Below are 23,208 nucleotides of genomic sequence, written 5' to 3'. Positions count from 1 at the left end.
TTTACAACTTCTGATGATGGCTTTGTTAAAAGTCATTTAAAAACAGCTACAAATTACTTAGAAGAAATCATGGCCTGTAAGTGTATAGCTTTCAAAATACATCACAAAACACAGAAATTGGGCATTTTTCAGGGGACACGGGTCTCTTCTTTTCTCCCTCTTTCTCCTTCTTTCTCCCTCTTCTCTTTTCCCTTAGAAATTGTTTTTAAGTAAGGAAAGAAAATAATGTTCAGGGAACCACTGGCGGTCCAGTGGTTAAGACTCAGTGCTTTCACTGTCAGGGCCCAGGTTCAATCCCTGGTCGGGGAAACCAAGATCCCACAAGCCACGTGGCGTGGCAAATTAATAATAGTAATGTTCAAAATAAAAAGGAGGGGGGAACAACCTTGTCACTAAATTCCTGCAACTGAACCAGACAAGGAAAGATTTTTCAAGAAAAGGAAAAAATCCACAGATGAGATGGGGAGGACGTCTGAGAACCGAATTGGGATCCAGTTTTATGGGATCTGACATGAAACAGGCTATAAATAGAGATGAAACTCAAACAACCCTGGGCAGAATCAAAGGATGAATGTGTAACACGTAATCTAGCCCAGCAACTCAAGAAATAGGAATGCCAGCAAGAAAGTTCCCAGGAAGATTAAAAAGTAAAATACAGTTAAATCTACGGAGCAAATAACATGGAATCATTGCTGATTTTATTCAAAAGCTTCCCCTACTGTTCTCTGCCTTTGCAATCTGATGAATTAGAGCGACGCTTCTGATCATCCCAAAAGCTTGTGCCCCAGGTCATGGGAAACGTTAACTCAGAATCTATGCTCTGAAATTGATGAGTTTTCCATCCTTTGAGTTCCTTTAAAACTTTTCAATTCCCAGGGATCTCACATGGGGGAAAAAAATGCAAAGGACACGTGCAGTTCTATCAAGAAATCTCTGAGGGAAGCCAATCTTAATAGAAGTTATTAAAAATGATTAGCTTCCTAAGATATGACCAATCCCTGGAGTTTTCCTTACAGGATATTTGTGGGGAGGGCCAGCATACAAACTAGGGTTTCCAAAGATGAAACAGAGGGGTGAATGTTTCTAAGTTCACATTACAATAGAAACTATAATAAAAGATGTGGTCTGTGTAGCTCCTGTGCTGTCAACGTGATTTTTGGAGATGATCAAATACAAAGCCATGGGCCATGCAGGAAGAAGGAGAAGTAACAGTAATTCAAAGGACAGCATAATTCAGCAATTAGGCGAGAGGCAGCTCATTCAGATTAGAAAAGAACTAACACCTACATCAGCCTTTTGAGCTCCCCTGTGCCATGAACGGGCAAGTGACAGCCAATGAGATCTGTCTTGCTTTCTGTATTTCAATTTCCAAAAGAACTGTGATGAGTATATGTACACAGTGAAAGTAAAATTACTCTTTAGGTATTGCCTAACTGCTTCCAGAAAGTTACTTTTCTTTAAGGAGTGCCAAGGCAGGGTAGATGAATTAGGGCCCAGAACGTAGGGACTCAAAGTTTCCAAATTAAAAAAAAAAAATCACTGAAAAGTAACAATACCAGGAAGCTTAGCTCAGCACTAACCTCAACAAAGTGTATCCATGTGCCATGTTGGTTATCACTCTGCTTTTTCTGAATTCGATAACTGTGTCAAACAGTATTTACTCATGCTCAAGATTTTTTTAAATAGTTCATAAATAAATATTTGAATTTAGAGAAAGTCCTCTTAGCTGAGTACTTTTTTTTAGAAAAAGCATGTGAACAGTGCAGTTAAACTTTACACAGACCTGTGGGGTTTTGAACCCAGTGGAGACAAATTAAACCACAATCATTGTTTCTGCAGAGAGAAAAGCCTTCAATTAAGATATGTGGATACCTAATTTGCTTTTAATTATATCGGTGAAATAGTTACATTTCCTGGTAAAAGTCTGGTGAATTTAGAGAAAGTATTCTAAACCCAGACTAGAATTAGAAGTGCCCAAACTTGTATTCTGAATGTCTATGACACACTGTAGCAAGAATCAAAATGCTATTTAGACTAGTTTTAAATTTGCACAATGCATATCTCACAGTTAGACATGTGCAGTGAATCTAATTCCCAAAAACACGAAATCAAGGTTATAATATCACAGACCGACAGAGGAGCACTGTCTCAAAACACGGCCGAGGTTGAACTTGGACAATGAGTACTAACTAGGTAGCAGGCGGACGCCAGTACAAAGCCCCCGGGACAGCGACCCTTACAAAGTAGGTACAACATCAAAGTAAGGCTGATACAAACAACACTATAAAAATAACAACGGGGGCTTCCCTGGTGGCGCAGTGGTTGAGAGTCCGCCTGCCGATGCAGGGGACACGGGTTCGTGCCCCGGTCCGGGAAGATCCCACATGCCGCGGAGCGGCTGGGCCCGTGAGCCATGGCCGCTGAGCCTGCGCGTCCGGAGCCTGTGCTCCGCAACAGGAGAGGCCACAACAGTGAGAGGCCCGCGTACCGCAAAAAAAAAAAAAAACAACAACAAAAAAAAACAAAAACAACGGGCCCAAACAAAGGCACTTCAAATTAAAAGAGATAAAATAAAACTCTCTTTATCGAACTCCAATCAAACTAATTTGTGTGAAGTCAGCCAGAGGCAGAAGGGTGCTCATCAACACAGCCTCCAAAATAATGTTTCTTTGTTTTTCCCCTCATTGTGCCTTTTTTTAAAAAAATTGAAGTATAGTTGATTTGCAGCGTTGTGTTACTTTCAGGTGTACATACATACCTATCTATTGTTTTTCCAGATTCTTTTCCATTTTAGGCTATTACAAAACATTGAGATAGTTCCCTGTGCTATACAGTAGGTCCCAAAATAATGTTTCTAAAGGAGCATCCTAGCTTTGTCAGAGGGCTGAAATTAACCCACAGCTTGCAAAATATACCCTCCCTTCACTCCTTCCTGTTAATGTTTCTCCACGACCAGATCGGAGCATATGTTTTGGAAAGCTTGAATCAGGGTGCTCCCCACGTGCATATCTGTGGTATGTTGCACTGTCCAATACTGCAGCCCTGGGCACGTGAGGCTACTGAGCCCTTGAAGCGGAGCTGGTCTGGATGGAAATGTGCCTCCTGAAAGTAACATGCACACTCAATTTCAAAGACTGAGTACCAAAAAAATGTGAAATAGCACCTTAGTCATTTTTATGTTGCTCATGTGTTGAAATAATAAGATTTTGGATACAGTAGGTGTGCAGTTAGGAACTTGGCCTTGGCCAAGAGGTGGTCTGGCTTTTGCCCTGGGCTTCTAGGAAATAATCTATGTGATTCCTAAGGGGCATGTATTTCTCTAGGGTGAGGCCAGCCACAGCTAACAGTCTTAGGTAGGGGCTGGCCATGCCGGAAAGACCAGCCATGTGATGGAAATTGGGCACTTTGGGCCCAGTGGTATCAATCTGCCTGAAGACTGGATTCAACCCTGTGTGCAAACAATCCATCAATCAAGTCTATGCAATGAAGCCCCAGAATAAACTCTGGACACCAAACGCAGTGAGCTTCCCGGGTTGGCAAACTCCGTACATACGTCTCAGATCAATAACGGGGCGTTGAGATGGTCATAGACCAACAGCCAGAGGGTAAAATGTCCTGACTGCCCAGGGAGAGGGCAATGGAGGGCCAGCCCCGGCGTCTCTTCCTTTGGCGGATTTTAGTCTTATCCTTTCCCAGTAATAAACCATAACAGCGAGTGCAACTCTTCGTGAGTTCTGAGTCCTTCAAGCCCTTTCTCAAACTTGAGGGTGGTGATGGGGATCCCCTGAACTTGCCCTTGGTGTCAAAAGTGAGGGCAGGTTTGGGGAGAGCACCCTTACCCTTGTCCTTTGCAGGCTGGCTAACTCAGGGAGGTGGATTCAGTAAAACAGATTATTAAAACTGATCTTCCTTGTTTCCACTGACTTTTAAAAATGGGACTCTCAGAAAATTGTAAATTACATCCATGGCTCATCTTCGTAGGGTGCATTGTATTTCTATTAACAGTACTGGCATCAAGAGTGAGCCTGTGTTTTTATAAAAATGAAGTTTGAGAAAATAACAAGTTTCAGGCCGGATTTTATGCTCAAAACTATATTTATCTATGCAGACTCTACATGAAACCACAAAAGCAGTAAGAAGCAAAGACCATAAATCTTTCTAATCTGGGATAATTGGAATTTGATTCTGGTTTGATAATAATTACGTAAGGTTAACTAAGTTTGGACCTGAGCCAAGCCTGCTCACCAAAATAAAGGAGAAAATTAAAAACAAAAGGTGGCAGTTCAATAATGCAGCATGAAACTTAACTACTCAAAAACTGCGTCACTGTTCCGAACACGTAACTACCAGTAGTCTCTCCACAAAAATCCATCTCAAAGCATTACATAGATGTGGCTGAACAATGAACCTTTATATTGTTTCTACACAGTTTTCATTTGCAAAAACTAATCAAATAAAGGTATTGAGCTGAACTTTATTGAAAAATCATCCACCAAAAGAAAAGTACTAAAGCGGTATTAAAAAACAGGTTCACATTCGAATTTAATAACTAACCTCCACCACTTTAAACAATAAAAACAAATTCATCCTTTCTTTTACGAGCTTTCTTGATGCTGCCTGTGACATCATCATCCAAGACAAAACAATTTTTGCCGACTTCTCCATTTCTTTCTTCAAATGCCTTGTTGTTATATTTGGAAAAGCATCTGTCGGAAAACAAAGACAGCTAACCTAGGATGAGGGTAGATTTGGTGTGGCTGACCTCCTGGGTGACAGGCAAATGGTCAACTTAATCTTGACATGTAAGATGATCCTTCCAGGAGTTCCCCGGCAGTCAGTGGTTAGGACTCTGCACTCTCACTGCTGAGGGCCTGGGTTCAATCCCTGGTCAGGGAATTGAAATCCCACCTGCCACGCGGCGCAGCCAAAAAAAAAAAAAAAGAAAAAAAGATCTTTTGACAGGACATTGCTGGATATTCTCACCACTGCTAGCAAGCCTGCCCAAAACGTAACTGGTCTATGCATTTAACGCAGTTTTCTCATCGTTACATCGAAAAGTTAATCCCAGGCTTCCCTGGTGGCGCAGTAGTTAGGAATCTGCCTGCCAATGCAGGGGACACAGGTTCAAGCCCTGGTCCGGGAAGATCCCACATGCCGCAGAGCAACTAAGCCCGTGCACCACAACTACTGAGCCTGTGCTCTAGAGCCCATGAGCCACAACTACTGAGCCCGCACTCTAGAGCCCGCGAGCCACAACCACTGAGCCCACGTGCTGCAACTATTGAAGCCCGCATGCCTAGAGCCCGCACTCCACAACAAGAGAAGCCACCGCAATGAGAAGCCCACGCACAGCAACAAAGAGTAGCCCCCGCTCGCCGCAACTAGAGAAAGCCCGTGCACAGCAACAAAGACCCAACGCAGCCAAAAAATAAAAAATAAAATAAAAGTTAGTCCCGTCTAAGAATAATCACCGATCGCGTATCACCTCGACACTGATGACTTCCACATCTGGACCTCCAGCTGCACCCCTTTCTGACGACAGCCCCACACTGTGAGCTACATTCTGGATACTCATCCCCGAGTCCAATACTCGTCTCTAATTCAATGTGTCTGCAGCTCAAAGACCCTGTTCCTCCTCCTCTCCACATCTATACTCCTTTCTCGAGTTCTTCCAAAATATATTCATAAAAATGTTAATATCCCTGAGCCCTTCTTTATTTCTTCCTCACATGCTATGGTCTTCCTGCACAGAAATGGATCCATAACATGGGGCTTGTGTTAAAAAAAAAAAATCTATATCCCGTGCAGGTAAAAGAGCATGGTGGTTGTGCTTTTTAAAAAAATATTCCAGAAGAAAAAGTGTGTGTGTGTGTGTGTGTGTGTGTGTGTGTGTGTAGGAGTGGTGGGGCAGTGGGTGAGAGTCAAATAAATAAGGATTGGAGGGAGTTCCCTGGCGGTCCAGTGGTTAGGCTTGGCGCTGTCACTGCCGTGGCCCAGGTTCCATCCCCGGTCCCCGAACTAAGATCCCGCAAGCCATGCGGCGCGGCCAAAAAAGAAAAAAAGGATTGGAGAATGGTAAGCTGGGTAGTGGACGCATAGGAGCTCACCCTACTATTCTTGCTATTTTTGTATATGCTTGGACATCTCTGTAATAAAAAGTTGTAAAGAAGGATCCCTTCCTGGCCAAGTCAATCGGACAAGAATTTATTGAACGTGAGGTGGTACGTTACCCTCTAGGGATACAGGGGTGAACCATACCTTGTCCCTGTCCTCAAAGAACTCACAGCCACACGGTGCGAAAAGTGAAGGAAAGAGGTGTTACAGGGGCGTTCCTGGTGGCGCAGTGGTTAAGAATCCGCCTGCCAATGCAGGGGACACTGGTTCGAGCCCTGGTCCGGGAAGATCCCACATGTTGCAGAGCAACTAAGCCCGTGCACCTCAACTACGGAGCCTGTGCTCTAGAGCCCGCGAACCACAACTACTGAACCCATGTGCCACAACTACTGAAGGCCGTGCGCCTAGAGCCTGTGCTCCCCAACAAGAGAAGCCACCGCAATGAGAAGCCCGTGCACCGCAAGGAAGAGTAGCCCCCGCTCGCCGCAACTAGAGAAAGCCCACGCGCAGCAGCGAAGACCCAACGCCGCCAAAACTAAATCAATCGATAAATAGGTGTTACAATCTCGAGGGATAAGCACTAAGTGCGGCGGATTATTAAAATGGACCTAATCAACGGCTCCCTCCCTGCACCCCTGCTTTTTAAGGCCACGCTGAAGATCGCCCCATAAGGAGGAAGAGGCTATAGCTCCGTGCTTGACTTGCTCTGGCCCACAGACAGTAGCAAACAGCACACAGGCAGAAGCTTGCAGCCTGCTCACGCACTGCTGCCTGCTCTCTCCTGCCGCTGAGCCTGATAAAGGGCGACAGACCACATGGAGAGAAACACCAACTGTCCCAGCCATCCCAGCCGAGGCCCCGACACGTAAGCAAAGCCATGCTGGACTACCCAGCCCCGCTGAGCTGACCCCGGCCAGAAATGCCCAGACAACACAAAGCATAAATGATAAATGGCTGTCTTAAAGCACTACGTGTGAGGTGATTTGTTATGCAGCAAAAATAACTGATACAGCAGTGAACACATCTGTACCAGGTTTGGAGGGCCACAGGTTTTACAGACAAAGGTGACATTTAAAACTGAGAAGTTAGGGAAAGGGGGGGAAATCAAGGAGGATAAACTTGCTTCAGCAGGGAAAAGCTTTCTTTTATGTCTGGCTTAACAGAAGGCAGTTGGAGTCTCATATCTGCTGCTCTATTCAATCTGTTTCCATATGTTGCTCTGGCTGAAGTGTATAAAGAAAATCCTGCTTCTTGCTGACAGGTAGCTGGAAAGGGGAGGAATATTTTAATATGGGCCTTTAAGGAGCCTTTTCAGATCATTATAGGTATTAGTCTTGGACATGACACCAAAACTCAACAAATGGTAGCTTCTTAAAGGTTAGTTGCAATATGGAACCTGAAATTATATCATACCCTGATATTTCGAATCCATAGGTCTGTCTTGCACTTTGATGGATCTGTTATCTATGCATGATTCTGTGATGCCACGTATTAGTCATTTGAAAAATATTGGTTCACTGAGTGACGCAGATCTCGCAAATGTTGAACCATTTCATTACACAGCATCCAAAAAAAAAAAAATTCACGTTTGTTAACACAACCACTGATCTCATCAGGGAAGGACGTAAGGGGAAGCTGTCCACTTCCTGGTGGCTTACGAGATTCTAATTTTTGCTTTAAAATTTAAATGATATCATTGGCAATAGATACTGCCCGTTGTTTTTCTTGAAGTGACTCACTCAACTGAGTCATTTTTAAGAAAATGAGCGCCAAACGCCCAAGTCTGAGTAACCATAGTTTGGTTATCAGTCCTTCAGATAAAAAAATTGTGTTAAGACATGGCTGGTTCAGTCTGCGACCCCAATGTTGCACCAGGGCCTTTGCTCAAGATAACCCCCATCCCTCATTCAGAGGCAGCAGAAAGAGCTGATACATACTTCCTGTTTCATCACCCAGAACGTTAAAAAAAACACATGTATTCAGAGGTTAATGTTTGATAAAAATTTATCATTCTTATGCTTCATCGAGGACTTTCTTAAGTGAAAAACGGGCTCTTTTTTTTTTTTTTTAACTATAAGTGGGTGGTGGTGAATAACCCATCGGTGCAGATGGGTACCCCTACTTTCATGACGATGAAGGCGTCAGCAATTTTCCTCGCCACTGCTCTTCACATGGTGAAAAAGGGTTTTGCCTTTCATCATGCCTTTAATAATGTCTGAGCATTATGACAAAAATAGGTTTGACTTTGTGCAGATCCTGAAAGAGTCCCAGGGACCTCCCTTTGAGAACCACTGGTACATCACTGCCGTAAGGCAGATGGACAGTCAAACTGATACAAACATGAAACTCGGAGCCAGGAAGCTTGCCGTTTTTCATTCATTACATTGCACTGAAAAATGCACCCTCGATTCTCTGCCTGGGGAGTTTGAGGTCAAAAATAAGAATATGCACACTCTGGTTGCAGGGAATCTTCAGGTTCACGTGCACACAGCACTCTGGGCTTTGGCAAAGGTCGACCAGTCCCACAAAATACTGCATTTGCCCTTGTCCCATTGCAGCCGTTTCCAAGCGTTAGATGTTACAAAGTGAAAGCCTATAGATAAAGAATGTGCACAGCCTGTAAAATGCCACCAACAGGAATAATGCCTCCAGATGACAAGGGCCTAAGTGCTGTGCACAACGGTTTGCTGGTAAAGCACAAGGACCAGCAACGCTGGTGGTCCAGGGGCACTGCAGGGGTCACCATCTGAGAAAACAGCATCGTGCCTACGATCCACCGGAGGAAAGCAACCTTTCAGCTGGCCTTTTCTTTAGTTTTGCAGACACCAGCCCCACCAGTCCTCTACAGAACTCCCCACGGAGGATTCAGATTCCCGCCAGCTCATTTCACCCCCCCCAAGTCGTAATGAATTTTAAAACTCAATAAATGCATTAACTTGTAGAGCTAGAAAGCCCTCTACTCATTAAAGCCCTTCAAATGAAGAGTCCAGCCTAGGAAACTCCAGCTGCCACCTAAGGGATTGCTACTCCCAACGTGTACAAGGATGCTGCAACATTTACAGTCTAGTCCGTAAATCATCCCATCTGAGCACATAAAATGAAAACAGACAAAACATGAAAAGATCTGGCGGGGACTCCCCTGGTGGTGCAGTGGTTAAGACCCTGTGCTCCCAATGCAGGTGGCCCGGGTTCAATCCCTGGTCAGGGAACTAGATCCCACATGCATGCCGCAACTAAGGAGCCTGCCTGCCGCAACTAAGACCCAGTGCAACCGGATAAATAAATTATCATTTTTAAAAAGAGAGAGAGATTTGCAAAAACAAACAAACAAAAAAGAAAAGAGCTGGCTATTGGGCTATTTTTGCAATTCAAGAAGAACAACAAAGAAAATCAGTGATGGTCTAAGAGTATCTACCCAAATAAAAAACATCAACATATGGGAAACATAACACACTGCTGTGGCCACCATGGGCGGTGCCGATGGGAACCATGTCAGCTCTACTAAAACTGCCTTTCTGTTCTCTGATCCTGCAACTTTGCCAGCATAACCCAAATCAAAATGTGAAATGAACACGTACCCACTGCCTTTGTGCCGTTTCCTTCATTGACTCCGTGAAAGCGACAGCGAATCTAGAAAAGTGAGCAAAAATAATGAAAATGATTAGGGCAGAATCTAATTAACATAACTCTGAAACAGCTCTTTGGAACAAATTGTGAGAGACAGGTAAGTAGCTGAATTTACAGTGCGATCAATCTTTATTAGTCGTGGTCATTGGCTGTTAGATTTCATCTCCACTCACATCCAAAAAAAAAGTTCTGTCTGCAGAAAATGAACAAATGAAGCTCAAAACTTCCTATGTTTCTTGTTCCTTCAGGGAAGGTGAGGGAAGCAGAGATAAAGACAGAAAGCAGAGGGACTTCCTTGGTGGTGCAGTGGTTAAGAATCCGCCTGCTAATGCAGGGGACACGGGTGCCAGCCTTGGTCTAGGAAGATCCCACATGCCGTGGATCAACAAAGCCCGTGCGCCACAACTACCGAGCCTGCGCTCTAGAACCCGTGAGCCTCAACTACTGAAGCCCGTGTGCCTAGAGCCCACGCCCTGCAAGGAGAGAAGCCTCCACAATGAGAAACCCACGCGCTGCAACGAAGACCCAACGCAGCCAAAAATAAAATAAATAAATTTATTAAAAAAAAAAAAAGACAGAAAACAAGATGCACTAGAGAGGCAAGGAACTTAGATAATATTCAGGGGCAGGTGATCCGGTCCACTGGCTTTGCCAAAGGAAAACTGGCAAAAGTGTTCAAGATTTACTAAATGTCCCCATTCATTGAGAAATGGCGGTTTCCAGAAGCAGGACTGGGTACACGTGGAATGAACCAGGAATATCTTTTGGGGCCAGAAAGTAAGAAAGCGCTCAAAACATGGCAAGGGCTTGTCGAAAGGATGCAGGAGTCAACTCAAAATATCTCCAATGGCCATGGCTGGGGTGATCTGGGCACCAAAATAAGTAATAGGAGTGATGGGTAACCCATAGAGTCAAATAAAATAAATAGCCATGGGTCCGTGTTGATGTAACTAAATAACTGAGTAAGTAAATGGGGTCAAACAGACAACTCTTCCTTCTAGTAGAATTCCAATTAACAAATGTATGAGTGGCAGATATAGAAAATTGTTGCAACCAAGAACCATTAATAGGGAATTCCCTGGCGGTTGAGTGATTAGGACTCAGAGCTTTCACAGCCGGGACCCGGTTTCTATTCCCGGTCGGGGAACAAAGGTCCCGCAAGCAGCACCTGGCGTGGCCAAAAAAAAAAGAAAGAGAAAAAAAGAACCGTTAATAGATGATTCCTCCCCACCGGCATGACCTGGAAAGGGGAGCTCACGTCCCCCTGCCTGTGTCTTCTCCAAGCCTTCCTTCTTCCCCCTCCTCACTCTCCCCAAACCAGCCACCAATCGCAGACACAGCCAATCGCATGCCTCTTACTTAAGGGAGAAATACGGAATCCTTCCCTTTGGGTAGAATAAACGTGAACAAGCAGGACCAGACCACATCAGACCTTGCATCTGAGCCCAGCAGGGATCGGACTGCTGGCATCACTTATGAGATGCTCTCCACATCCCCCGAACATTGGCAAGAAACACAAATAAACTGTATTCTGAGGGCATCAACTTTACTCCAAGAAATGAGGATAAAAAGGAGAGAAGAGCAACTAAATATCAACTGCAAGGAGAGTGCAGAAGCCTTCCTTTGTGGAAGTCCGCAAAAATGAGAAACTTAAGAACCAAACAAAGAACAAACTATGCATGTAAATTGCCTGGCACAGTTCCTGGTCCCTAATTCATTTAACATCTGATAAACATCTGCTATTATTATTTTCTACTAGTACTAACACCACTACTGGGACTTGTGCAAAACATTAGGGCGCCCCACGTGGCCAGTGAACAAATTATTTGACAGCCTAAAACTTTCAGAAAAAAAAAAGACACCAAAAGCAAGAACAGCCAACGAACAAAGAATAAGGTCAATAACACAAAGACCAAGCAATTTACCCCATAACGGCATTTATGAACAGCCACTCATCTGCCAAGTGTGATGCTCTACTTTTCGGTGAGAATGTCAGTTCCACGTAGGCTGGAACGCGGCTCTGTTCATGGCCACCTCCCAAGCCCCTGGAGTGTCTGGCACCCAGGAGATGGGCAAAAATACCTGCTGCCTGTATACGTGTATAAGTAAGAGAAGGAACAGTTCTGCCTTAAATTCCAACAGGAAGCAGGTGAGGGGGAGGGATGGGTGGAGAGGGGGAGGAAAGAGCACGAAAATGTCCCAGGTGTGTGGAGCGGACTCTGTGTGCACGGCAGCCTGGCGGCTGACTGTGACTGTCCCCCACCCATGTGACCGTCCCCACCATCACGTCCTGCTCATTTCAGAACCCAAGATGAGGCATCAGGAGGAGCTACAGCGTCAGTTTAAGACGGCAGGGAAGGATGAGAGTCTTGGGAAGGTTCTCCTCAAAGGTGCGTGTGAAAATGTTTTCGGAGTCAGAGGGGTGAACTGGAGCTAACTTGAAAGACAGGCCACTTATTCCAGGGCCACAGATAACAAGGTCTTTCTTCTGGCTCCTCATATAGGAACAGGGGGCCTGGCTTTACATCCACCTAATAGATAACCTTTTAAGAGAGTTTCTAGCCCAAAGATCCTTGGAAGATAAAGATATTTAAAATAACACATTTCTACCATTTGCAAAAGCCAAGACATGGAAACAACCTAAGTGTCCATCGACAGAGGAATGGACAAAGAAGATGTGGTTCATATATACAATGGAATACTACTCAGCCGTAACAAAGAATGAAATAATGCCCTTTGCAGCAACGTGGATGGACCTAGACATGATCATACTAAGTGAAGTAAGTCAGACAGAGAAAGACAAATACCATACGACATTTATATGTGGAATCTAAAATCACAAACGAACTTATCTACGAAACAGAAACAGACTCACGGATGTAGAGAACAGACTGGTGGTTGCTAAGGGGGAGGGGGGTTGGGGGAGGGATGGAGTGGGAGGTTGGGGTCAGCAGATGTAAACTATTATATATAGGATGGATAAACAAGGTCCTGCTGTAGAGCACAGGGAACTATACTCAATATCCTGAGATAAACCATAATGGAAAAGAATATTTAAAAAAGAGTGTATATATATGTAAAGCTAAATCACTTTGCTGTACAGCAGAAAGTAACACAATATTGTAAATCTACTATATACTTCAATCAAAAATAAAATAAAATACTATTTAAGGTAACATAAAAAATAAAATAACACATTTTTTAGGAAAAGTATAAAAGTACCACTTTTGCACTTTTGCTTGAACACTGCCATTTCAAAACACACTTACGTTGACATAGAGTTCTGTTTGTCAAAAACATCTTTAGTAACACTGAAAAAGCATATGAAATTACCAACATTCAACCAGTTTTGACCTACAAAACAGTAACTTCACATGCCATTGATTCTCATTAATCGTGAGAGCATTTGTGAGGCAATTCATTTCATACAAACTCTCTTTTGCTCATTTGCTTGGCAATGTTAAGTTTTTCTAATATGCACCTGGATAAGACTTCACTAAACAATTTCCACAAATTTCAAATACTCCTTATTTAATTTTGGTGTTTATAACTACCAAATACTTATTATAATATTCATAAGCCAAAAAGTGGATGCTAAAATAAGTTCGCATGCTATACCATACAGGAAAAGTTTTCAGTACTAAAAAAGTTGAAAAATATACCTTATAGGGAAAATAAAACTATTTAAATGAAACACTTGTTATAAAGCTAGACAAGTTCAATGCTCTGTTCTACAGAAAAGTGTGCTGTATTGTGTCGGACAAGAAATCTGTGATACATGCAACTTCCCTGCCCACTAACTCCAATCAATATCCCCAAATAAAAATCAATGTGTGGGGCTTCCCTGGTGGCGCAGTGGTTGAGAGTCCGCCTGCCGATGCAGGGGACACGGTTCGTGCCCCGGTCCGGGAGGATCCCACATGCCGCGGAGCGGCTGGGCTCATGAGCCATGGTCGCTGAGCCTGCGCATCCGGAGCCTGTGCTCTGCAACGGGAGAGGCCACGGCAGTGACAGGCCCGAGTACCGCAAAAAAATAAAAAATAAAAAATCAATGTGTGTTTTAATAACAACACAATGAATAATGTTAATGATAATATCATACGATGAATTCATTCCACATTGTGTCTCCCAAGCAGAATGATTTTCCTTCTATGAGATAGTGCATTACAAACTGCAGGAATGTAAAGGCAATAAATTCTTAGGGTGTAAGAACAACAACAAGAAGAAAACCTATAATGATAGATCACCTTTCGAGGTGAGCCAACACTGTTTTAATACCTTCATTTATTGTAAAACACACACACATACGCGGAGCGTACTCTCTATCTTAAAAAGGTTGCGTTTCCACATTTATGTCCAGGAAGGCTTCAGGAAGAAGCAGTGTCCTGAAATGCAATGCCATCTATTTGTAACCCTAGTTTTAAGAGGCAAGATTGACACCTATCTTTCCCCACAAAAAAATTAGGCTGTGAAATAGAACCTGGGGTTCTGTCCTTGGTGTGGATCAGAAATGCGACAGTTACACACACTTGAAGACGTCTGGATTCCCACAGCTTCTCAGCCATGCAAGGGTTACAGACGAGCACAGAAAATTCATGGTTAGTACAGCTTTGTTATACAGCAGAAACTAACACATCATTGTAAAGCAATTATACTCTAATAAATATGTTAAATAATAATAATAATAAAAAAGAAAAAAGAAAATTCATGGTTGGCCACTTACTGGGGACATGGAAGCAACCTAAATGTCAATCAACAGACGAATGGATAAGGAAAACGTGGCATGCACATACACTAGAATACTTTTCAGCCTTAAAAAAGGAGGACATCCCGACATCTGCAACAACATGGATGAACCTGGGACATATTTATGTTCAGGAAAACAAGCCAGATGTGGAAGGACAAATACTGTATGATTCTACAGACACGTGGAATCTAAAGCAGTCAAACTCATGGAAGCATGAGTAGCATGGGAGGGGTTGGGGGAGGGGGACACAGAGGGAGGGGGAAACAGAGGGAGGGGGAACCAGGGAGGTATTAGTCGAAGGTCACAAAGTTTCAGTTGTACGAGATGAACGTGCCCTAGAGCTCTCCTGTACAGCAGAGAGCCTACAGGTAATGATACTGTAGGTAAACAATTTGCTAAGAGGGTAGATTTTCTGTTAAGTGTTCTTATCATAAAAATTAAAATAAAATAATAAAAATAAAGAAGGTGGGAGTAAACTTCTGGAGGTGATGGATGTGGTTACAGCATAAATTGTGATGATGGTTTCACAGGTATACAGTGATCTCCAAACTCATCAAGTTGTGTGCCTTGATTATGTACAGCTTTTTGCATGGCAATCATTCCTCAGTAAAGTGGTTAAAAAATTAATAAGTAGTGTTTCCACATTTAAAAATTCATCACCTGTTTGTTTGTTTTTTTTCCCACAATGATTCAAAAATTTACTAGAGTTGAAAGGATGCTTCAACAGTACTGGTTGGGTTTTCGGTAAGCTTTGAATTCAGGGTGATTCGATGGCAGGTGAGACTCTGAATCATCAGCAGCCAGTGGGTGCATGGGGGGCAGAGACCACATCCACCCGCGTCAACCCTTCCGTGGAATCACCCCAGAAAGCCCGCCAAGAGGAGTGCTTTGCTTTGCTTTGCTGTGGGTACGCATGTATATTTCTTCTTTCGGTTTCATTAGCTTTTTTTCACAATTTTTATACGAACAGAGAGGATTTGTATTTTATTATGATGTTAGTTATTATGACTGTGATTGCTATAAAGAGAAAATGGGGTGTTTCTGTTTCCCCACCAAGCCTCCCAGTGCACTCCAGAATGCTGTACAGATATTATCATTTTCTAAGAATGCCTTGACATGAAGAAGGTTGGGAAGTACAGCTCTGGGTTCTCAGCAGGGGCAATAACTCCCATCCCAGGGGCTAGAAATGTGGGCAGGTGTGTTTAACTGCTGCAGTACCCAGCAGGTGCTGTGGACACGCAGAGTCCAGAGTCTGGGACATGCGGGGCAGCCCCACAATGAATAACTATCCTGCCCAGAATACCCACAGTGACCCTACTGAGAAACCCGCTCGCTGGTTGCTCTCACAAATGGTTCATATATAGCCCAGAAACCCGTATAGGTTAAGAGCCACGTCAAAGAGATTCCTCTTGACACAACTAGAAACATGAAAATTACCACAGAAAACATCTTGTTAGTGAAGGCAGATATACAGTAAAGGTAGTAAATCAGCCGTGTATAAAGCTAGTAGGAAGGTTAAAAGACAAAGAGTAGGAAAACCACCTGTGTACCACAATCTACATAGTTAAGGGAGATGCAAAACAAAAAGATGTAAAATACATACGACGTCAAAACCAGTAAATGTTGGGGGGAGCAGGGTGGGGAAGTAAAAAGGCAGCGTTGTTAAAATGTGCTTGAACTCAGAGACCAGCAAGTTAACATAATCACGTAGCTCGATAGAGAGTAAATACAGTACGTAACTATGTAACATCTTTGTATGGTGACAGATGGAAACTAGACTTATCGTGGGGATCATCTTCAAATGTAGACACATATTGAATCACTATGTTGTGTAACAGGAACTAACATAGAGCTGTAGGTCAATCATACTTCAAAACCAACCAATCAAACAAACAAACTCACAGAAAAAGAGATCCAATTCGTGGTGACCAGAGGCGGGGAGTGGGGAAGGGGCAATTCGATGGAGGCAACCAAAGGTACAAACTTCCAGGTGTAAGATAAATAAGTCCTAAGGATGTCACGTACAACACGATACATATAATTAACCCTGCCGTATGTTATACGTGAAAGTTAAGCAAGTAAATCCTAAGAGTTCTCACCACAAGGAAAGAAGGTTTTTTTTTTCTATTTATTTGAATTTGTATCCATACGAAATGATGAATGTTCAGTAAACTTCCTGTGATAATCGTTTCAAGTACGCAAGTCAAATCATTATGTCGTACAGCTTAAACTTATACAGGGCTGCACGTCAATCGTATCTCAAGGAAACTGGAAAAAATATTCTACTTGGGCAAACTTGATGCAAAGTCAACCCCAACTTGTGTGCTAATAAAGCTTGAGTTTATCCATCTCATCTCTTAGCAAGAATTCTGTTTCTTCCACCACTCAGAACATTCTAAGCACGTTCGTCCAATATTAACTGCAGTCAAAGAACTATTCAAGTGCAATAACTTGTTTACAATGACTATTTGTGGCAAAATAAACAGGCACCAAATGAAAGGAAAGATGAACAAAAAGAAAGAAATTGATTCTACATGGAAAGATGTAAGCCTCCCAAACTACTGGTTTCCTCTGTCTTTGTGTGTCAGTGAATTTCAACCAAAAGGGTTAGATGCTTAACTCCTGTGAAATTCTCTTAAGTCTTACCTGGCTTCTTCTAGGACTTTTCCCATCACTTTGTTTTTTTCTCCCTGCTTAACGTCTTCATTTAAATCAGTTCCACCAAAGATGATTCCAAAAGGAATTCCATGACCTGCAAAATAGGATAATTAACAAAGCACAGTTTACCTTCGGAAACACCCCTTGGTAACCATCCCAAAGCGACGATATCAAAAACTGAAGTTCCCACAACATAGGGGGCAGATTTGGTGGTTTGTTGAATTCTACCCACAGCTCTTCTGAATAGAACAGGTGTCACTGTTAAGAACATGACATGGGGTTAATCACGTGAGACAAGACGATTTTAAATCAATTTGCTTTCAATTTTAACACATGAAAAATGTTGTTGGCCTCCATCTATCAAAGCCAAGCGTATCGTTCGGAAATGGGTTAATCTGGAGCTACTGGTGCTTTTATGACAGAAAAAGAGGGCTTCAAATTTAGATCTGCTGTTCATAGTAACCGTCACCGTGCTGGCAAGGAACCAAGAGGGAGAGGAAAGAGACACAGACTGTATCTTCAGGCACACACAGTACAACAGCAATGATAGAACGTGGAGGGCACAAATATATGGGAACCAAAAATACTGGAGATGTTGCGCGCGTCAAATGGAAAAGGATTCCTCCCGGGAGCGTGTTTATTCTGAATGAAGGGCCCTGGGCTGATGGAAGGCACATTCCCTGGCTGGGTCATTTCACAAGGCACCTAGAGTGCACAGGTCAAGTTAAACAGTGTGCTCACCACACAGGGCTCCCTAGAAGGACTTCCAAAGGTCAATAAAAATTTCAAAAGAGCAAAGGCAAACCACTAAACAGACCAGATCTAACTTCAGTCCATACTGGGGTTTCTCAAACAAGCCATCTCTACTGAGATTCAATATGTAAGTGGAGAAGGTATAGATCTTTCCTTGTATTTGCCTTAGAAGTGTTTGTCACGCAAATGAGCAGATTCTATCTTTTCTCTTTCTGGTGAAGTGTCTCTCACTTCACTGCGAAGAATTCAGCCTTTAGCTACTAAGCTCACCAATAACACATAAGAGGTACAGAAAGGCTGTGAGTAAAAAACTCAAATGAAAACTTAAAAAAAAAAATCAAGTGCATTTTGATTAACACAATATGTGTGTAGGAAAACAATAAACATACATTTCTCTGTACAAAGAACACCTGTGAAAGGATAAACAGAAAAAACCTAGCTGCTGTTGCCTCTATAGAGGGGACCCTGGCAGTCCAGTGGTTAGGGCTCAATGCTTTCACTGAGGGCCCAGGTTCAAGCCCTGGCTGGGGAACTAAGATTCCACAAGCTGCACGGTGTGGCCAAAAGAAAAAAGAAGGAACCCGGAAGGCGACTGATTTGGAACAGGAGAGAAACTTACTTCTTTTCTCTCTATAACACTTTATATTGTTTGCATCTCTTACTATGGACTGGTGTGACCTTTTCCAAAAATACTAAACAGTCAGGCAGACACGGAAAGGCGAGTGTGGTAGAGATGATTCCTCTTCTGCCATGGGCTTAGACTTTGGGGGATGCTGAGATGGGGAGAATGATTTTAGCACGTGGGATGGACTTGAATCTTTGGGGACCAGAGAAAGGTCTGTGGTAGGTAGAATAATGGCCTCCAAAGACGTCCATCTGTAATTCCCAGAATCTATGAATATGTCACACAGCAAAGGGAAATTAAGGTTTTGACTAATCTCTTCCTGTTTCTTGTTGAGAACATGCTTTAGGCTTGAACCTAAAAGAACAGGCAGCATCAAGTGTCTGATTAAGAAGCCAGGTTCAGGAAACCACGAGATTTTCTTCTCAGCCAGCTACTGGGAGTGACCGGTTTTCAGCATAAGCACTGATGTGGAAAGATCGCTAAGTTATGCACTTAAATATACAAAGTAGGGCTTCCCTGGTGGCGCAGCGGTTGAGAGTCCGCCTGCCGATGCAGGGGACACGGGTTCGTGCCCCGGTCCGGGAAGATCCCACATGCCGCGGAGCGGCTGGGCCCGTGAGCCATGGCCGCTGAGCCTGCACGTCCGGAGCCTGTGCTCCGCAACGGAAGAGGCCACCAACAGTGAGAGGCCCGTGTACCGCAAAAAAAAAAAAAAAAAAAATATATATATACACATGTATGTGTGTGTGTGTGTGTATATATATATATATATATATACATATATATATATATACACACACACACACACACACAAAGTAAGGCCTGCATATGAAGAGAGGGTCCAACTTCCTATGGTGTGGGAAGCAAGAGAGAGAGCTGGAAGATTAAATAAGGTTTGATACAGTGCAGGGAAACAGGAAGTCACCTTTAGCAATGAGACGTCTGAAAATTTCAGAAGTTGACACATTTTGCTAAGTGAAGTGTTATCCCCATATGATGATTACTGTAGGTAATTGGGGGCCTCAGGTGACATACTACCTCCTGAAAAGCTGCCACTGCCAGGTTATTTAATTCATATTTGGAAAAAGCCACTCACGGCTCAACAACAAAATGATCTGCCCTGCCTCTACTCGGTGGCCGCTGGGCTCTCAGTGAAGTCAAACTGGCCTTGGGAGGGTTAAGAAGAAATATCCAAAAATTGTAGCTGAAGCCAGGAGGATGACTGCATGTACATCCTTTCAAGGTCCAAGGAAGCAGTGTTTTTTGTTTTTGTTTTTGATTTATTTTATTTATTTATTTCTGGCTGCATTGGGTCTTCATTGCTGCACGCGGGCTTTCTCTAGCTGTGGCAAGCAAGGGCTACTCTTCATCGTGGTGCGCGGGTTTCTCACTGCGGTGGCTTCTCTTGTTGCGGAGCACAGGCTCTAGGTGCGCAGGCTTCAGCAGTTGTGGCACACGGGCTCAGTAGTTGTGGCTCGCGGGCTCAGTAGTTGTGGCTCGCGGGCTCTAGAGTGCAGGCTCAGTGGTTGTGGAGCACGGGCTCAGTTGCTCTGCAGCATGTGGGATCTTCCCGGACCAGGGCTCGAACCTGTGTCCCCTGCATTGGCAGGAGGATTCTTAACCACTGCGCCACCAGGGAATCCCAGAAGCAGTGTTTAAAGGTCCCCGTGGATTCGTTTTCTAAGAGAAGGTACTGCTGTTTGACCTCAGTATTTACTATTAATTAAGAGCGCATGCTCTGTGCAGTTGCATCCAATACTTTGCAGGCAGAGATGCCAATCACTTTGCTGCAGTTGTAATGGTTTATGTTAGAAGTCAATGTGTCTGGTCTAAGGGAGGCCCAGAGAGCTGGTATAACATGATTTCTGGATGTGTCTGGGAGGATGTTTCTGGAAGAGACTAGCATTTGAATCTGTAGTCTGAGGAAGGAAGATCTCCCTCAACAATGCAGGTGGGCCTCACCCAATCCGTTGAGGGCTTGAATAGAACTAAAAGGGGGAGGAAGGGTGAATTCATACTCTCTGCTTAAACTGGGACATCCATCTTCTCCTGCCCTCAGACACCACCACTCCTGGTTCTTGGGCTTCTAGACTCAGACTGGGGCTTACACCGTCAGCCCCCCAATTCTCAGGCTTTCAGACTCGGGTTGAATGAAACCACCGGTTTTCCTGGGTGTCCAGCTTGCAGATGGCAGACTGTGGGAATTCTCAGCCTCTATAATCACATAGCCAACCCCTATAATAAATCTTCACATACATATGTGTGTGTGTGTGTGTGTGTGTGTGTGTGTGTGTATCTATATCTACATCGGTATCTATATCTATATCTCCTCTTGGCTCTGTTTCTCTAGAAAACCCTGACTAACACAGTAGAAAAGATAGCTCCCCGCAACCCTCGGGACTTCCCTGGTGGTCCAGTGGTTAAGACTTTGAGCTTCTACTGCAGGGGGCACGGGTTCAATCCCTGGTTGGGGAACTAAGATCCCGCATGCCATGCAGCACAGCCAAAAAAAAAAAAAAAAAAGAAAAGAAAAGAAAGCCCCAAAGCTTACGGTTGATTGCCCTGCTGGACATAACCAGTTCTGCAGCTAACCTAATCCTAGCCTATTCAAATTTCAGTCCCTCCGTGGATGGATCTAGAGACTGTCATACAGAGTGAAGTAAGTAATAAGGACAAAAACAAATATTGTATATTAACGCATATATGTGGAAACTAGAAAAATGGTACAGATGAACCAGTTTGCAGGGCACAAATAGAGACACAGATGTAGAGAACAAACGTATGGCCATCAAGGGGGGAAACTGGGGGTGGTGGTGTGATGAATTGGGAGTTTGGGATTGACGTGTATACACTGATGTGTATAAAATGTATGACTAATAAGAACCTGCTGTATTAAAAAAAATAATAAAATTCAAAAAAAAATCTCAGTCCCTCAAATGCTCTTTAAACTGGCTTTAGTATCTTAGCAGTTTCTTCATTAATAAATCAGTTGAATAAACTCTCTCCTATGTGCTCACTTCTATATTTTGTGAAAGAGTCACATTTTTAACTTTTGAAAATTAGACTTTGAGTTAAGAAATACACATCAAAAACATTCAGGATAAAACTCTTCATGCCGTAGGGACTTCCCTGGTGGCGCAGTGGTTAGGAATCCGCCTGCCAGTGCAGGGGACAGGGGTTCAATCCCTGGTCCGGGAAGATCCCACATGCTGTGGAGCAACTAAGCCCATGCACCACAACTACTGAGCCTGCACTCTAGAGCCTGTGAGCCACAACTACTGAGCCCACATGCCACAACTACTGAACCCTGTGCGCCTAGAGCCCGTGCTCCGCAACAAGAGAAGCCACAGCAATGAGAAGCCCGTGCGCAGCAACGAAGACCCTATACAGCCAAAAATAAATAAATAAATAAATAAATAATTTTTAAAAATTGTAAAAAAAAAATGACTCTTCATGCCGAAAAACAGCTTCAGTATATATGCATCCATTCTCAATTGGTGTAGTTACATCATTTTTAGAAAACTACTCCGTTTAGAAGAGCAAAGCAAAAAGATGATTGTATCCCTTCCATTTCTGAGCAGGGATAAGCCGCTTCATCGATGTTTAAGTTGAAATCGCAGGCGCTCTGGTTTTGTGACTGCTAGGGCTCCACCTTTGGGGAAGGGGGGGTTACCTGGCAAAAGTCTACCCCCTCTATATAGATGAAGAGCCATAGCTGCCTCCAAGCTCTCAGCCTTGATGAAGTTGGAGATTTCGGATGGGCTTTCAAAGTCCAAGGCATTTTTCAGAATACACACGTGACCCGCAGCTTCTAGATGGTCCCTTTATCAAAAAATACACAGAGAAAGAAAAAGACAGGAGAGAAAAGCATTAAAAGGGCACAAGATGCTGCTGTGGTTAAAACTGAAAACCAATCCAGAGATTAGTCAAATCAGAAGTTAATACTACATATTTTCTGAATTGTCCTTGAGAGACAATCTACCTAAAATACATTCATCCACCAGTCTCAGACACCAGGACTGGGACTGGCACCGAGGCCAGCCGAATGAAGGGCCAATTCAGGAAGGCTTGGCAGCCTTGACACACGAGACACCCACGGCCACTTCCAGTGACATGTGCTGCACCAGAAAGCTCCCTCCCCTTCTTTAATTCTTTGATTTCACTTTTTCCTCCTGTTTCTCAAAGTTTGTGTTTAGGCATCTGTGACTCAGTTTTTCATCAAGAATTCAAAAGTCACCCATTATCAGAGCTTCAAGAAATACTCCATGGCCTTTCCATTCTACCTCCCAAATATCTTTCAAATATGTCTCTTTTCTTCTCATCCCGGTTCAGTTCCTTGCAACAGAAATCTAAAATACAAATCCGATAAACCAAAAAGAAACTTCCTGAGTGGCAGAAATAGCATGGGCAAAATCAAAGGACAAATGAGAAACTGGGGGGGAAAAAACACAACTTTTACAACACTTACAAAAGGAAAGAAGCTAATTTGCTTAATATGTAAAGAACTCTCATAAATCAATAAGAAAAAACCCTAACAACCCAATAGAAAAATAGGTATCACCATAAAATTGCAGTCCATGACAAACAAAACAAAAACAAAAAAAACCCCCTACAATTGGGCTTTTAAATATGAGAAATGGTGATCCACTTCAGTCATCCTTTTAATGTAGAAAATCTGTAAAGA

The 23,208-nt window shown here is 43.3% G+C and overlaps 1 protein-coding gene across 20 annotated transcripts in view; it reads right to left on the bottom strand.

The window, feature by feature from the left end:
* The window catches only part of GLT1D1 (glycosyltransferase 1 domain containing 1), a 186,026-nt gene that overhangs the window by 140,751 nt on the left and 22,067 nt on the right, over positions 1 to 23,208 (bottom strand). For all 20 annotated transcript variants that reach the window (XR_009566406.1, XR_009566411.1, XR_009566412.1 and 17 more), the window contains 3 exons: positions 22,198 to 22,346; positions 17,135 to 17,240; positions 9,693 to 9,744 (listed from right to left, as the gene is read on the bottom strand). Coding sequence is in view for 5 of the 20 variants with exons in the window: in XM_030859970.3 (XP_030715830.1) it covers positions 9,693 to 9,744; positions 17,135 to 17,240; positions 22,198 to 22,346 (307 nt within the window). In the remaining 15 variants the exon portion in view is untranslated. The remainder of the gene's footprint in view (positions 1 to 9,692; positions 9,745 to 17,134; positions 17,241 to 22,197; positions 22,347 to 23,208) is intronic.

Source organism: Globicephala melas, chromosome 13 (genome assembly GCF_963455315.2).
Source record: "Globicephala melas chromosome 13, mGloMel1.2, whole genome shotgun sequence".
In the NCBI taxonomy this organism is placed as follows: domain Eukaryota; kingdom Metazoa; phylum Chordata; class Mammalia; order Artiodactyla; family Delphinidae; genus Globicephala; species Globicephala melas.
The sequence above is the reverse complement of the archived record's forward strand: the minus strand, read 5'-3'. Positions and strand labels throughout refer to the sequence as shown.